General features: G+C 51.4%; 1 protein-coding gene across 5 annotated transcripts in view; it reads left to right on the top strand.

Annotated features, from left to right (window-relative positions):
• LOC146830407 (microtubule-actin cross-linking factor 1, isoforms 6/7-like) overlaps positions 1-16,569 on the top strand; it is a 456,496-nt gene that overhangs the window by 241,586 nt on the left and 198,341 nt on the right. For all 5 annotated transcript variants that reach the window (XM_085604595.1, XM_085604596.1, XM_085604592.1 and 2 more), the window contains one exon: positions 16,399-16,554. In XM_085604595.1, the coding sequence (XP_085460721.1) occupies positions 16,399-16,554 (156 nt within the window). The remainder of the gene's footprint in view (positions 1-16,398; positions 16,555-16,569) is intronic.

A 16,569-nucleotide genomic window follows, 5' to 3' on the forward strand; every position in this document is an offset into this window, starting at 1 on the left:
TTGTTTTTCAGGACTGAGGAGGTGGCTCTTTTTACATGTATTTTTCATTAACTCATCAGATTTTAAATATGAGCTATATTTTAGAGAAACATATTTTATCTGGATATTGTATTTAAATTCTCTGATGAAAATTTCTTCTATTTTATCTGTGCTTTTTATGATTGTTATATCACAATCGAAATAAAGCTTTGTTCTGATTCTGATTGTATAGCCAATTTTGTTACTGTTATTTTCATGGTTGTGTATGCTATTTTATTTATCCATTATTTTGATCTTTCAAAAACACACATGCTATAAAATTAGGTTATTATTTATGGGAGAGGGGATGACTACTCGCCTCATGGAATAATAACAGACCTTGTCAAGGTTGAACCCTCAAAGCCACTACATTAACCTGAGCTCAAAGCCCTGGTAGCTGTGGCACAGAGCAGACAGGCTTAACGCAGGGCAGTGTGTAAAATATGCATGCAGTACCAAAATAAGAGTAAAGTTTAATGCAATTCAATAAAAATCCCAGTTAGACAAAAAGAGTATCATTCAATAAACAAAATTACATAAAAATGTCAGAAAATCCAATAAGAGAAATGGGAGATATGAATTTGTCAAGTTTTAATTAGGAATACATCAACCAGGTACATCTTGGTCAAAGATTTTACCTTCTAACTTTAGTCCTTTAAGTCTCGGTCCACCACAGAAATACACTTCAAAAGCACCCCAGGGTAGGCACTTAGAGACTCAAAGGGTGTCAGGCAGAGGCCAAAGGCAAAGTCCAGTCAACGTCTAGTTGCCAATGATCAGCTGGGCATTTGCAAGAAAGGCCTCTTGTTGTATTCCCGTAGTTTGAACAGGAAGTCAGTCTTATGACCTTTGGAATCCACTTCTGTGTCCTGGGTACAAGAGAGCTGCTCTAGTCCTTCAGGCTTCTTTCATGTCGCATATAGCAGGTTAAATCCACTTCTGATCTTTCTAGTGTCCAGGAATATTCGGAAGTGCTTATCTGGAAATGCCACATTTCTATCTCAGGGGATCTTCACTGATCATCTTAAGTACTGAATAGTCCCACCCGTGTGCGGGAACCCCAGAGCACTTTTTATGTGGTCAAGTCAGAAGCGTAACAAATACCATGAAAGGTGCCCTGGTGCTAACGGAGCATCGTAGAACTGCCAACAGGTTTTAAGGATTCTAGTTCCTGAAAAGCCAGGCCTTCAAGGCTTTCCTAAAATGTAGTAATCAGGGGGGGCGGGTCTTATGAAGTGTGCAAGGGAGTTCATTCAAGAATTTTACAGCCCTAACAGTGAAATAATTTCCTGCCCTAGCGAGTCCGCTTAATTCTTGGTAAGATAAGCAGCTGAGCTCCGAGGATCAAACTCAGTTCGAAGGTATGTAGTTGGTCAATTTTTGTGATTAGTAGTCCAGGTCAGTATGATGGGCTGCTTTGAAAACCTGGTACAAAGACTTAAACACAAACACAACTTTTTCCACTGCAAGGGCCCCCCAAGGCTGCAGAGGCAGAAGAAAACCGCAGCTGCATTTTGGACCCTCTCAACTTCTTCATTAACCATATGTTTATACATAAAAAGAGGGAATTGCTATAATCCAGGCAATACTATATGGTAGCCTGGATTGCCACTCAGTAGACATTCCTTGGGAGATAGGGCAGAAGTTTAATGAGAAACTTCCAGAGGAATAAACAGGTCGACATAACATTAAGATCCTGCCCAGATAGCAAACTTTCTTGCTCAAGATATACTCCCAGGTTTTAAAGCATCTTAGCCATGGCAGGCAAGATGGACCAAGAAGGTGGCCAAAATCCCACAGGAAAGGGCTGGGAAGGTGAGTGTCTTATCCAAAGCACCTCTATCTTGTCAGAATTAAATGTTAGCAAGTTCTGTTTCAGCCATACTTATACCACAGCCATGTACCGATAGAAAATTTCAAAAGGCTCAGTGGCAAACTGAGTGATTAGTTTGGTGTCGTCTGCATAGTTCATACAGCGAAGGCTGAACGATTTTAACAACTTAACCAGCTAAGTGTTGGGCTTAATGTTGACTTCTGGGGGCACCTTGGTGCAGTGTTTTGTATTCAGACACAAATGGGGGTAGATGGACTGCCTGCAACCTACCCTTCAGGTAATATCTGCACCAAAGGAGTGTCTTTTCCCCAACACCAGTCTGCTATAGCTGGGTGAGTAGAATGGTATGTGATACCATATCGAAAGCTGAGGACAAGTCTAATAGCACAAGATCTGATGGCTGTGCTTTGTCATTCAGTGATCATAGGTTATCTACCACACCTACCAGGGCAGTCTCCATGCTGTGCAATGGACGAACCCCAAGTGGACAACGTCTAAGATTTGGCCTTCTGCCAGTAAATCAGACTGGAATTGGTTGACATATTTGTGCAGAATCTTAACATCAAATGGTAGCAGAGATATTGGTCAAAGGTTAGAAAGGATGGAGGGATCAGCACTGTGTTTTTCAGCAAGGGCTCAATCAGTTTTTGTTCCCCTCACTTCTAATACGTATGTACTTAATAAGGAGCTGTTACAAACCTCAAGTAGTGGAGGTCCAGGGACCTCAACTGCTACTTTCCACTTGACTGGAGGCAAAAGGTCTACGAGTGATCTAGATGTTAACAAGCTGGCAATAGAGATGAACAGTTAGAATGAGAGAGGCTCCCAATCTGCCAAATTGGTGCCCTCAGTTTCTGATTGTTGTAGGTAAAACCTTGCCGTCGGACTCCACTTGGATAATCTGATGACTACTGTGACAGCCTCCCATGGAAATGAAGACTCACCAGAAGGGAGTCAACGAGTTAAGAGAAATAGAGATCGTATCTTTGAAAAAGTTGGACAAATCATCCTCTAGTTCCAGAGTATTCTCAACTGTGTTTGCAGCACATTTAGGAGAGAAGTCCTACCCAATTTGGAACATCTCCTTGGTGGAGTTTTCAGCACCCAGAATTGTGTTGGTATAGAATTCAGTCTTTGCATAGGCAACATGCTTTTTCTATTTCTTTAGGGCCTTCAGTACCTTACCACAGAAAAGTCATTGTACCAACAAAAAATGTCATGCACCGGAACACACTCTCACATGTCTGATTAGTCCCCCCTTGGGAAGACCCAGTTGTCATATGAGCTGCTCAAGCATGCTTAAGAAATCCAACTTTGCTTTTTGCAGCACCTCCAGATAAAGGCAGCAGGAGACTGGTCAACATAGGTAAAAGTTTTTCTGCCACAGCAGCTACCTCCATCTGAGCTTCCAATGCATTAGCAATACTCACCAGATATGATCAGATAGTGGATCTTCTTGTGTTTGCTTTGTTCGCCTTAAGTTGGCAGGGTATGCCCAGACACTTTGCCACTGGATTCAAGCTAGCCTGGCTGATTAGTGGTGTTTTAGCCTGAAACCGGTCCCAGGATGCTTGTTTCCAGTCCTGAACACTTTAAATTCTCCAATCAGAAAATATCAGAAGATTGCAGAAGAAAGTTTGCGCTAGCTAGATCTTTCAATAAATAGAGCCTACAGTACTAAATGGAAATGTGTATGTGTAATGCCTGTGGAAACTCACAGGAATTACATCCTATATCTGCAATGCTAAATCCAACTCATGAAGAACTGTTCATGCATCTATTAAGGTACATGGAGCAGCTCATTTCCATTTCAGAGGATAGCTTAATAAGCCGTGTTTATGTACCACTAGATTGATTAAAGGGCTTAGCACTGGTATGGGCTTTTCGACCTAAAAGAAGAGCCTCCGTGCTTTGGCAACTCAACACAGTCCTGTCTCAAAAAATGCGACCGCCATTGGAACCTATCTATAGGGCAGGGCTTGCATTTCTCTCATGGGTCAGCGACATACAGGCCATCACAATTAGAGTTCCTACATCTAGTTCTGCAGTTACAGGGTGATGCTGAGAACTAACCAAAAATGTATACTGAAAATGCCTCCAGACTTTCACTTAAGTGAACCATTTATGTGAAAAACATTTTTCCCAAATCCAAGCACAGTCCCGGAGACAGCCTTATGATTTTTGGACATAAAAAGATGTTTGAAATTATATCTAGATCAGACCAAAAATTTTAGAAGGTAGAATCAGCTCTCAAAATTGACTTTGAGAATACATGCAAAGGAGAAGCTATTTCTAAACAAAGTGTAGCCTGATGGGTTGTTTTTGTACAGCAACACAAAAGTCAAGGAGTGCTGTGGCTGCTTCAGCTATCTTTGCAGCAAAAATGTGCCCACTGTTTTTGCAACATTACTCTCTGGAAGAGACTGCACAGAAAGATGCCGCAGTAGGCCATCCAGTATTATGTCATCTTTTTCTATACAGTGATCAATACTTTGAATTTCCCTCATCCATGCATTCATGTATTGTGAGTATTATGTACTGCTTGTTACTGTGATTCAAACATGTAAATCTATGAAAGAGTCAATACTGGACAAGAACCACTCTAATTACCTGTAATGGTAGTTTTCCAGTATTGATATCTATCATAGATTCACATGCCACCCAATCTCCTCCCCACGAGAGGCTCATCTAACAATATTGGTCCGTCACACAACTGCTTTGAAATCTGAAGGATGGTCGGCTCTCAGGTTATGGTCTTCAGTCTGATTTATCTCTGATAGGATGAACTTTGTTTCTTTTTAAAATGGTATGACTAGGTTACTTGACTGCTATGGTTAGAGCTTTCATGCTATGTTTAACACGAGACTGCTATTATAATTTTGCTGTGGGAGTCCCAGCTCAGCAACAGGGATGATTCAAACATGTGACTCAATGGATGATATAGATACTGAAGAACTTCCATTACAGGTAAGTAACGTTTTTCTTTTCTGTGCTCTCCTTCGGTCTCACCAGTGTCCCTCGGGTGTTCACAAAAGTGATGGCTGTGGTAGTTGCCTTCTTCGGTGGTTGGGAATACCAGCCTTCCACAGTCAGTCGTCGCGAACCTCCAGGCAACAGAGAACTTTCTCACCGCTTTGGTGTTCTTGCAGTGTGTTGCAGTCCGAGTTTGCCGTTCATCATAGCTGTCCTGAATGTGGTGCTCTTTCAAGCCTTTCCACCAGCTCAGAGTCCAGGACATTTGGGCTACGATTGCGATGTTTTGGGCTCTGACTTGGGTCTTAGTGGGTGTAGCTCTTGGTCTTTTCCCTTCCTGCATCCTGCTTGTGGAACACACCATCTGACATATGTGAGATCTGAAATCTCAGTGAGCTGAGCACAAAAGAAACCTGTCGGATTCCATTCAGTTTTCCAAGGAGATTGTGGGAGACTTGCAGTGGGGGCTGCTCAACCACAGTTGGACTGGTGGCAGACCCCTCACTATACCCCACTCAGAGTTGATGACTGTGACCGATGCATTGTTTCTGGGTCCGGGAGGCCATCTGGGTGAGGTAGAGATCAGAGGCTTCTAGTCTCTGGCGGAGACCCACTTCTAAATCAATCTCTTGGAGTGGCGGGCCATTCGCTTGGCACTGAAGTCTTCCTCCCATCTACCAAGGGGGCGGGCTGGTTCAGGTGCTCTAGAACAACCCCACTACCTTGTACTACTGCAACAAACAGAGTGGAGAGGGGTCCTGTGTTCTGTGTCAGAATGCTCTGCACTTCTTGAACTGGCATCCCCCTGATAACTAGCTCCTGGCAGGATCTTTGAGGGCCACATGGGACGAAGTTATCCGCTGGTGCCTAGAAGAACACAAATGGGAATTATACTCAGAGGTGGTTCATGGTGTCTGCTGTCAGAGGGGAGAATCCTGTATCGATCTTTTCAACACTGCAGAGAACACACAGTGTTCATTATTTGCGCTTTGGTGTTCCCAAGGCTATTGTCCCTTGGAGACGCTTTCTGCCTAAAGTGGACGCCAGGGCACCTGTATGCTTTCCTGCCTCTTCCTCTCTTGCCCAAAGTTCTGAAGATTAGGAACGACTGGACCTATGTCATCTTAGTGGACCCGGATTGGGCCAGGAGAGTGCAGTACTCAGAACGTCTGAGAGAGACTCCATCGTTTGGATCCCAATAGCCCCTTGAGCTTTTACATTGATTGTACCAAGGACCTTCAGATGATTAATAGCCCTTTGTAGGGCTTTCAGGAACAACAAATGGTAAAGCAGGGCAGAAGAGATGGGGTGGATGGTCCTTTGCATCAAAAGCTTCTGTGCACTGGCTAAGAAGCAGCTCCTGGACAGGCCGGAAGGCTCATTCCACTGGAGCCAAGGCTGCCTCCACTGCACTTGTATGCGGAGTGCCTGTCTTGGATATCTGTCAGGCTGCAACATGGGCATCAATTCACACGTTCGCCAAGTGCTGTTGCCTTGATAGCTAGGTCCAGCAGGAGGGACACATTACCCATTCTCTCCTGCAGGACGTATTGGTCAGAGCCATTCTGCAGATGCACCACCTTGGGACGTACTTCGTTGGTATCTATTCCCAAGGTGAGGATCTGTTATCCACGGCAAATCACCCGTGAGCGGCTCGAGGCTTCCTTTTTTTTTGGGGGGGGAAATTCTTTTTATTAAACCAATTCGACTGTCATACAGCAGATATACATTGGCAGGCGACTTCAGTTTCAATCGGCCACATTGTATACAATTCAATACATGTTTCAAACAGTGTTTCCTAGCGGCTAGGGGGTTACCTGAGTTTGTCAGCCAGGTGAGGGGGACACATCTCCTCTATAATGGTTCCATGCTCCCCATACCTTGTTCCACTTTCCGGGGCATCCCCTGGCTACAAACACCGACTTTTCCCTCCACATGCACCAATCCAGGTCCTCTTTCCACTTCCCCAGACGGGGTGGCTGTACCGCACCCCACAACTGCGCAATGTTTCTTTTTGCGATCATGAACGCCAGTGTGGCCCACTGCTTAGTGCACGCGTTGAGGTCAGTAGGCTCCCAGACATTGAGCAGGCACCTCAGCCTCTCTGGGTGGATGTCGACCCCCAGCACAGCCTGCATAATGCGGTGTATGCCACTCCAATACGTTGAGGCTTCCTTTTAATGGCACTCTTTTTGGTGGATACTCTAACTGCACATTCCTCACTGATTTCCCTTCCCCCCCCCCCCACCCCACCCCCTTCTCCCTGTTCTGTGGAAAGGGTTCCTTTCTCTACATAGAAAAGGTCCCAATTTAGAGATCTGTACGCTACCAATCAGATGCAGAGAATTAATGGCTCTAGATCTGACCGTATGGACAGAATTCAGAAAGAAACTGCGGTAAGCACACAGGGGTGTCAGTTATATGGGGCTCCGGTGTCATTTCTGGTACGGGACAGAGTCGTCGCGGAGCCGCATGATGCCACCTACCAGCGCGTAAGGGAAGTGCTGGCAAAAAACCGCTGGATCTAGCCTAGGGGGTATTCACAAGGTTACAAATCTGCAGTTAAAGTATTCCCCAGAGAGCGTTGCCAATGGTAAGTAACTAGTTTGCTACAGTACCCAAGAAATTTGACCACATCACTCTTCCGTGGCTCCCTATTAAAGATAGAGACCAATTTATGACTGTCTACATTACTCTCAAACCCATAACTTCTCTCCCTTGCACATGACTGAAAAACTGAAAACCTCTGGCGCTCAATAGAGTGCAATGAACAGGATATCAATTTTCCTGGAACTTCCTACATTCAAGCAAGATTGTTTGAAACAGGCCTTTTAAGGAAGTGCTGCAGGGCTTTCAAACTCCCTTCGACCAACTCTTCGCATGACCTCCAGCCTTCCTACCTATAAAAAGAAACTCAGTCCCATTTCAAAGACCCTTTGGCAAAGGCTGTGATTCTGAAAACTCAGAGTCCTCCTTCTTATTTTCATCCATAAGAGCCATTGCTCAGTTTTTCATTGATCTTGACCGGTCTGTCCCGTTTTGAGCAATAACTGTTTGTTTGTGGATTGTTATCTGTTATTCAACTCCTGTTCTTTTGCAAAGCTCTCAAATGCCCTTTGACCATGTTTGCACTATGCAAGCGCAAAAATAAGTAAAATAAATATCCTACCCTCTGATTCCTGCCTTAGTGTTGCCCCCCTGTCGATTGCTCCGTTACATGGTGAACCAGGAGGGTAATTCCAGAAAAGCCCTGCCCTCCTCTGTTCTTCTTAATGGAAGGCGACCATCTCTGTTGCCAGCCATCCTTCTTTTTCTATCAGCACCAGTACAGTGCTGCCACAGGTCTTGGGGCCCAAATTTGAGCACTGAGCTTGAAGTGTATGCTTGATGTATTGTGGTAGTTCCACTGTCTCTGAGAGTTTGAGCTGTTCTCAGCCCAATGCAGCCTGGTAGTAAATCAAACTCTGGTGGTAACCAGGGCCTACCTTATCTGACTCTTTGTAGGCCATCAAGAAACCTTGTGCAGGTAGGTGTAAAGCCAGAATGAGTTGTGCCTTCTGGTATTGCAGGTAGTTTGTTCAGTGTCATGGGTTGCACATCTCACGGGACTCCACTGATTCTACAGCACATCCAACCTTGCAAGTGGTTCATCGGCTGCACAGCGATTCATTCGCCTTAAAGCTGATACAGCATTACCAGTTTAAGACTAGGCTGCGGTCCCAGGCTACCACATCTCCATTTTCCTTTCATCATTAATCAATAGGACCATCATATCCTTCTTCAGAAGTGAAAATGTAATCAGGACGTTACACTTTATCCCTACAACACAAACAAAAATAAAACTTTATCTTCAGAATAAATATTTTATTTCTCAGGCTTGGTACGTACATACATATAGAACTCTTATATCTTAGATATAAAGCTGAGGATCCATGTTGGAAGGCGTTCCCCGGGGAGGCTGCGGAATGCGTTCCCGACCACCCGGAGGCCCACCTTACCCAGAGTTAGGCCGAGCAAGAGCAGGGAGGCCCTTCCTGGAAGGGTCTCGTACCTAGGATCGCACACGCCGCGCTTACTCTCTTCTTTGGATAGAGGGACACCACACAGTAATTCGTTGCAAAATAATATGCTTTTATCGGTGGTTGTCAGGGATCTTTATGATCCAGCAGGCAGGTGCAGAATTTATGCCACAAGCGGCAGCGATCTCGTGATGAGGGGAAAAGGGGTAGCGGGACAGTCTTTGAATCAGTGTCTCTGCGAGGTATCCGGCGCACTGCTCTCAATCCTCGAGCTGAGGGGATGATGCTTCTCTCGGCAATCTCTGCCGGTTCTCTTGGAGGGGCGGGCCGCGAGTCACTCAGCAGGCACCAGAGGGTCGTAGTTCAGGGAGCCGCGACGGCGTCAGCAGGGCTCAGATGGTTCAGAGTTCGGGGAGCCGCGACAGCGTCAGCAGGGCTCAGATGGTTCAGAGTTCGGGGAGCCGCGACAGCGTCAGCAGGGCTCAGATGGTTCAGAGTTCGGGTAGCGTTCTTCTGTTCGGGGAGCGATTGAGCCGCAACCAAGTCAGCAGGCTCTCGTCAGTCCAGGTCTTCTCTGCTCCCGTCCCGTCAGCACCCCTTGTTATACTCCCCCTCCTCTTTGAAGTCCGGAGTCCTCGCGGAGAGGGGTCTGGTGCCTGGGGGGCGGTGTGTCGGGGTTTTCTGTCGCTCGGCCCTTTGATCTGTTCAGGTGGGTCCGGGAGGGACTCCAGACACCCAGCAGGCGAGGCGCCCGCTCACCGGGGGCCTGGTGGGTGATCGAAACCTCCCTCGGGGGAGAGGCCAGAGGTGTGACAGGGTCGGCGCTTCTCGGTCTGGTTTGGGGGGGGTTTTGCTCTCCCTCGGCCGGGCATGCGTGTTGGGGATCTGGTCGGCCCTCGGGATGTTGGCCCACGGGAGCCGGAAGGCCGTGTCCACGAGGTTCGGCGTGGTTGTAGGGTAACTTGCTGGTCGGGAGGGCCCACGCCACGAGGCCGGTCTCACACGTGCCCCCCCCAGCTGAAAGGCGGGGAGAACTACCCATCCACTTGGGGGTTCTCCTTGCTGAAGCGGAAGAATCGGGACAGGCCGTCCGCGTTGGCGTGGTCCGTCCCCGGGCGATGTTCCACAGTGAAATCCATCCCTTGGAGGGAGATGGACCAGCGTAGCAGCTTGGGGGTTTCCCCTCGCATCTGCATCAACCACCGCAGGGGTCGATGATCTGTTTGTACTCGGAAGTGTGTTCCGAACAGGTAGGCCCGTAGCTTTTTGAGGGCCCAGACTACTGCGAAGGTCTCCCTTTCAATTGTGCTCCACCGCTGTTCCCGGGGCAGCAACCTTCGGCTGATGAAGGCTATGGGCCGATCTATGCCTTTGTCGTCGAACTGGTAGAGGACTGCCCCGATGCCGTGTTCCGAGGCGTCCGTCTGGACCACAAACTCCTGGGCGTAGTCGGGTGCTTTGAGCACTGGAGCCGCGCACATGGCGGCCTTTAGGGTGTCGAACGCCTTCTGGCAGGCGGGAGTCCAGTGTACTTTCTTGGGGTGTTTTTTGGAGGTTAGTTCTGTGAGGGGGCCTGCGATGCTGCCATAGTTCTTAATAAACCTTCGGTAGTAGCCGGTGAGGCCCAGGAAGGCCCGGACTTCCGTTTGGGTTGCGGGGGGTTCCCAGGACAAGATGGCGTCGATCTTCGGCTGGAGGGGGGCGACCTGCCCACTTCCGACCTAGTGCCCCAGATAGGTTACGGAGCCGTGCCCAATTTGACATTTGCTGGCTTTGATGGTGAGGCCGGCCCGGCGCAGAGCCAGCAGGACTTGACGGAGGTGCTGGAGGTGCTCGGTCCATTGGGAGCTGAAGACCGCTATGTCGTCGAGGTATGCTGCGCTGAACCCCTCTAGTCCGGACAGGACCCTGTTCACCAGCCGCTGGAAGGTGGCCGGGGCATTCTTCATTCCAAACGGCATCACCCTAAAGCGGTAGTGCCCATCCGGGGTGGAGAAGGCGGAGCGCTCCCTCGGTGAGGGCAATCTGCCAGTATCCACTAGTCAGGTCGAAGGTGCTGAGGTAGCGAGCGGCCCCAAGGCGGTCAATGAGCTCGTCGGCACGGGGGATAGGGTGAGCGTCCGCTCAGGTGACCGCATTGAGTCCTCGGTAGTCCATGCAAAACCTCAGCTCGGGGGCAACACCCGGGGTAGTCGCTTTCGGAACCAGGACTACCGGGCTGGCCCAGGGGCTGTCGGAGGGTTCAATCACCCCGAGGTCTAGCATCTTCGCCACCTCGGTCTGGATGCAGGTTCGGACCCGATCAGGGACCCGGTAGGCCCGGTGTCTCACAAGCGGGCTGTCGCCGGTGTTCACATCGTGGACACACCAGTTGGTGACCCCAGGGGTCAGGGAGAAGAGGTCCACGAACTGCCCTAGTAGCTGGCGGCAGTCGTCGGACTGTTGGGCTGTGAGGGCGGTTGACAGTTTCACTCCCTCCACGGACCCATCGGTCTCTTTCGCCCCCAGGGGGTCTGGAAGGGGCTCGGTGTCTTCTTCGGCCCCATCGTCGGTGGCCAGGAGTAAACTCAATTTGGTCCATACAAAGTGAGGTTTGAGGCGGTTCACGTGGAGAACCCTGAGGGGGTTCCGTGGGGACTGCACATCGACGAGATAGGTGACTTGGCTCTTCCGCTCGATCACCTTGAAGGGTCCAGTCCATTTATCTTGGAGAGCGCATTGTCTCACCGGGGCCATGACCCAGACTTGTTGGCCCGGCTGAAACTCGACCAGCGTAGCATTCTGGTCATACCAGCGCTTCATTTCTTCCTGGCTAGCCTCGAGGTTTGCTTCTGCGAGTTCTCTGAATTTCCGGGTCTGGTTGCGGAGCGCCAAGATGTATCGGAACACATCCGGAGGGGTCCCCCGGGGGGTTGTTTCCCACCCCTCCTTGACCAGGCTCAGGGGTCCTCGGACGGGGTGTCCATATAGTAGTTCGAATGGGCTGAATCCCAGGGATTTTTGGGGAACCTCCCGGTAGGCGAACAGGAGACACGGGAGGAGGACGTCCCACCTCCGGCGTAGGGGTTCCTCGAGGCCCATGATCATTCCTTTCAGTGTTTTGTTAAAGCGCTCGACTAGGCCGTTTCCTTGGAGGTGGTACGGGGTGGTGAATTTGTACGATACTCCGCACTGCTGCCAGAGGGACTTCATATATCGGGAGATAAAGTTCGTACCCCGGTCACTCACGACTTCGTGGGGGAACCCCATGCGGGAGAAGATCCCCATCAAGGCCCGGCCTACCACGGGGGCCGTCACGGTGCGGAGGGGGATGGCTTCGGGGTAACGGGTGGCATGATCCACCAGGACGAGGATGAACCGGTGGCCCTGGGCGGTCTTGGGGTCCAGCGGTCCCACAATGTCGATTCCTACCCGCTCAAAAGGGGTACTGACGACGGGGAAGGGCTGTAGCGCAACCTTGCGCTTGCCCCCACTCTTTCCGCTGGCCTGGCACGTGGGGCAGGACTTGCAGTGGGCCTCCACATTTGCTCGCATCTTGGGCCAATAGAAGTGGGTGACGAGTCGTTGGTAGGTCTTATCTTGGCCTAAGTGTCCGGCCAGGGGTACATCATGGGCCAGGCCCAGGAGGAGACTTCGGAAGCGTAGGGGCACCACTAGTACCCGGGCCGATCCCAACTCTGCCGACTTCTGTTCGCTTTACAGGAGGCCGCTCTCCCAGTATACCCAGTGGGTGCCAGTCCGGTCGCCTGCTGCTTGGGCCTCGGCCTGTTGTCGGGGTCCAATGAGGGACGGGCAGGTGGATTGTTCCTGGCAGAACTCTTCACGGGAGGGGCCCCCTTCGCAGGGCCACTGGGCCAGTTCTGGCAAGTCCCCGAGTTTGGTCAGGGTTTCGGGGTCGGAAGGCACTGACCCTTCGTCGGGAGTGGTCGGTTCGTCCAGAAGGGGGTCGTTGGCCGCTGGTGGTGTATTCTGGATCTCGGGGATGGTGGCGGTGTTTAGCGGCATGGCCTCTCCCCCCTCGGAGGAAGGCTCCCTGAGAGTCATTGAGCGCGTGGTGGCGCATACCCACTCGGGTAGGCCCATCATCTCGAGGTGGGCTCTTCGTTCCACTTGTCCCCACGGGGAGTTCTCAAGGTCGTTGCCCAGGAGGCAGTCCACGGGCTGGGAGGTTCGGACCGCCACCTTTAACTTGCTGGTGACTCCCCCCCCCATTCGAACGGGACTAGGGCCATCCGGCAGAGGCTCTTGGAATTGTCTGATGATATGACGGGGCAAAAGGCGCCGGGCAGGATTTGATCTTCGGAGACCAGGTGACAATGAACCGCCGTGACACTCGCCCCCGTGTCCCGGAGGCCCTCGACACGTTGACCGTTGACCGTCACCTGCTGTCGGTACTTCTTCGTGTTGGCGGGTAGGGGCGTTCCGGGGACCATCTCCCGGTCCCCCAGGGAGACCAAGGCCATGGCGGCTGGTTCCCATTCTTCGGAGTCTTCCATCTCTTCCCCCAGGGCTACGGAGGCCATTTGTCGAGCCGGCGGGGTAGTTGTTGTGGTTCGCTGGTACATGGGACATTGAGGGTCGCTGGCATAGTGTCCGGTCTGTTGGCAGCGGAAACAGGTGATTCTCACTCGGGGCCCCGGCCTCCCTGGTGGCCCGTTGCTGGCCGAAGGTGGGGCTGGAAAGGGCGGAGATTGTCCTCTGGGAGGGCTGAGCGGGGATCCCCCCGGGAGCTCCCTTTGCCGGCCTTGATTCCCTCCGCCCCTCTGGCGGGGGGGTCCCTGATTGTGGCGACCGTAGTCTCCCACGGGGCCCCGGGAGGCCTGGGTGTTCACCCACCGGTCAGCCTCGACGGCCAGTTTTCGAGGGTCTGTGAGTTTGCTGTCCAGGAGGTGCTGGCGCAGCTCTACGAAGCAATTAGCGGACAAGTGTTCCCATGCGATTAGGTCGAACAGCTCCTCAAAGGTGGATACCTTGCTGCCCTTGATCCATCCGTCCAAGGCCCGGCTGTAAAAGTTCATGTATTCCACCCAGGTGGTACCGGGTATCTTTTTGCAGTCTCTAAACCGTTGCCGGTACATTTCAGGGGTGAGCCCATATCTGGCTATCAGGGCCTCTTTCATGTGACTGTAGGAGTTCATCACCGTGGAGGGCAGGTCCAGCAGGGTATCTCTCCCCTCGCTCAGGAACCGGCCCCACAGCCCAGCCCCCCAGTCTTTCTGCGGGACTCGGTGGGAGGTCATGGCGACTTCGTAGGCCTTGAACCATTGCTGAATATCGTCGTTCTTATAGTATTCTTTCACCACATCTTTGGGGATGTGGACCTTTGGCTCCATGGTGGCGGAGATGGGTTGGGTTTCCGAGGGTCGGGCCTCCGCCTTCTTAGCCTTGAGCTCGATTTCTTTTAGGCTACGTTCGTGCTCTAGTTGGAGTTTTCTTTCTTCGTGTTCTCTCTGTCATTTCTTTTCCTCTAGTTCTCCTTGCAGGCGTAACTGTTCCACCGCCAGTTTCTTTTCAGCCAGTTTTAGCTCTCCTTCGATTTTTAATTTTGCTAGTTCTAGTTCGTGGTTGCGACCTCTTTCTCGGTCCGCTAGTTCCTCTGGGGATAGGCCCCCCTCGGGGGCGCCGTTCCTCCCCGGGGTGCTTCGTGGTTCGTTGGGCGGCTCTCCTTCTGTTTGCGTCCGGGGAGTTCCCGCCTCGACCCAGGTTTTTAATGCCCCCTGGAAGTCCTCTTTCGTGCTTAGTCCGGTGGTAGCGATTCCAAAGTCTTTGCAAAATTGTTTCAGTTCTCGGTGCGTATAAGATTCTAACTGGTCCTTTTGGAATGCCGTGCTCGGGTTGGTGCCTGCAGCACCTAGGGAAGTTTCTCCTTCCATTTCTTCTTGGTAGTGCGTAAGCCGTCTACTGCACGATCTCTAGGTGTTGGCTCGGATCCAGTCGCCTGCCACCAAATGTTGGAAGGCGTTCCCCGGAGAGGCCGCGGAATGCGTTCCCGACCACCCAGAGGCCCACCTTACCCAGAGTTAGGCCGAGCAAGAGCAGGGAGGCCCTTCCTGGAAGGGTCTCGTACCTAGGATCGCACACGCCGCGCTTACTCTCTTCTTTGGATAGAGGGACACCACACAGTAATTCGTTGCAAGATAATATGCTTTTATCGGTGGTTGTCAGGGATCTTTATGATCCGGCAGGCAGGTGCAGAATTTATGCCACAAGCGGCAGCGATCTCGTGATGAGGGGAAAAGGGGTAGCGGGACAGTCTTTGAATCAGTGTCTCTGCGAGGTATCCGGCGCACAGCTCTCAATCCTCGAGCTGAGGGGATGTTGCTTCTCTCGGCAATCTCTGCCGGTTCTCTTGGAGGGGCGGGCCGCGAGTCACTCAGCAGGCACCGGAGGGTCGTAGTTCAGGGAGCCGCGACGGCGTCAGCAGGGCTCAGATGGTTCAGAGTTCGGGGAGCCGCGACAGCGTCAGCAGGGCTCAGATGGTTCAGAGTTCGGGGAGCCACGACAGCGTCAGCAGGGCTCAGATGGTTCAGAGTTCGGGGAGCCGCGACAGCGTCAGCAGGGCTCAGATGGTTCAGAGTTCGGGTAGCGTTCTTCTGTTCCGAGAGCGATCGAGCCGCGACCAAGTCAGCAGGCTCTCGTCAGTCCAGGTCTTCTCTGCTCCCGTCCCGTCGGCACCCCTTGTTATACTCCCCCTCCTCTTTGAAGTCCGGAGTCCTCGCGGAGAGGGGTCTGGTGCCTGGGGGGGCGGTGTGTCGGGGTTTCCTGTCGCTCGGCCCTTTGATCTGTTCAGGTGGGTCCGGGAGGGACTCCAGACACCCAGCAGGCGAGGCGCCCGCTCACCGGGGGCCTGGTGGGCGATCGAAACCTCCCTCGGGGGAGAGGCCAGAGGTGTGACAAGGTCGGCGCCTCTCGGTCTGGTTTGGGGGGGTTTCCCTCGGCCGGGCATGCGTGTTGGGGATCTGGTCGGCCCTCGGGATGTTGGCCCACGGGAGCCGGAAGGCCGTGTCCACGAGGTTCGGCGTGGTTGTAGGGTAACTTGCTGGTCGGGAGGGCCCACGCCACGAGGCCGGTCTCACAATCCACATAACAACTCTATCACTCAATCAGGAGTTTGTATAGCACAACTACTCACCCGTGAAGTCTCAAGGAGCTGTACACTCTACAGTATGTAACCAAGCTCAGTGGCAACATGATAAGAGGAACTTCTTTAAAATTAGAACCTTTAAATATATACTCCAGAGAAAAGTTGTTATCTAGACTAGAGTTACTAGCGAGTATCTGGTTGCTTCATTAATCCTGGTACAAAAGACTTTTCAAATTAGACTGAATACTACTAAACATTTAGGTGGGCTAACCCATCCAGGAAATAGCCCAAGCGTTAGTCCAAATCGTGGTTTTACTCCTTATTCTTCCATGGACATCTCACAGACGCTTTTCGTCCCCAAAGGTACTTGTGAATTCACTTCTAATGAGACTTTCACATGAAAGTCCCAGCTGTTTGCGCTGTTCATGCTGGGGGTTGATGTGCTTCCTTTGCCTTTCCCTTCTCTCCAGGCTTTTAAGCGAGACCTCTACCAGCACAAAGTCGAGGTAGAAAGCCTCCGCCACCAGGCGTCTCCCAGAAGTATGGACGAGCCAGGCAGCCATTCGCAGATTGAGGATTTCAGGCGACGTTGGGAACAGCTGGAGGAGGAAGTTGTTGATAGACAGGTATGGTTTTTGGAT

Source organism: Triturus cristatus, chromosome 5_1 (assembly GCF_964204655.1).
Source record: "Triturus cristatus chromosome 5_1, aTriCri1.1, whole genome shotgun sequence".
NCBI classification, from domain to species: Eukaryota; Metazoa; Chordata; class Amphibia; order Caudata; family Salamandridae; genus Triturus; species Triturus cristatus.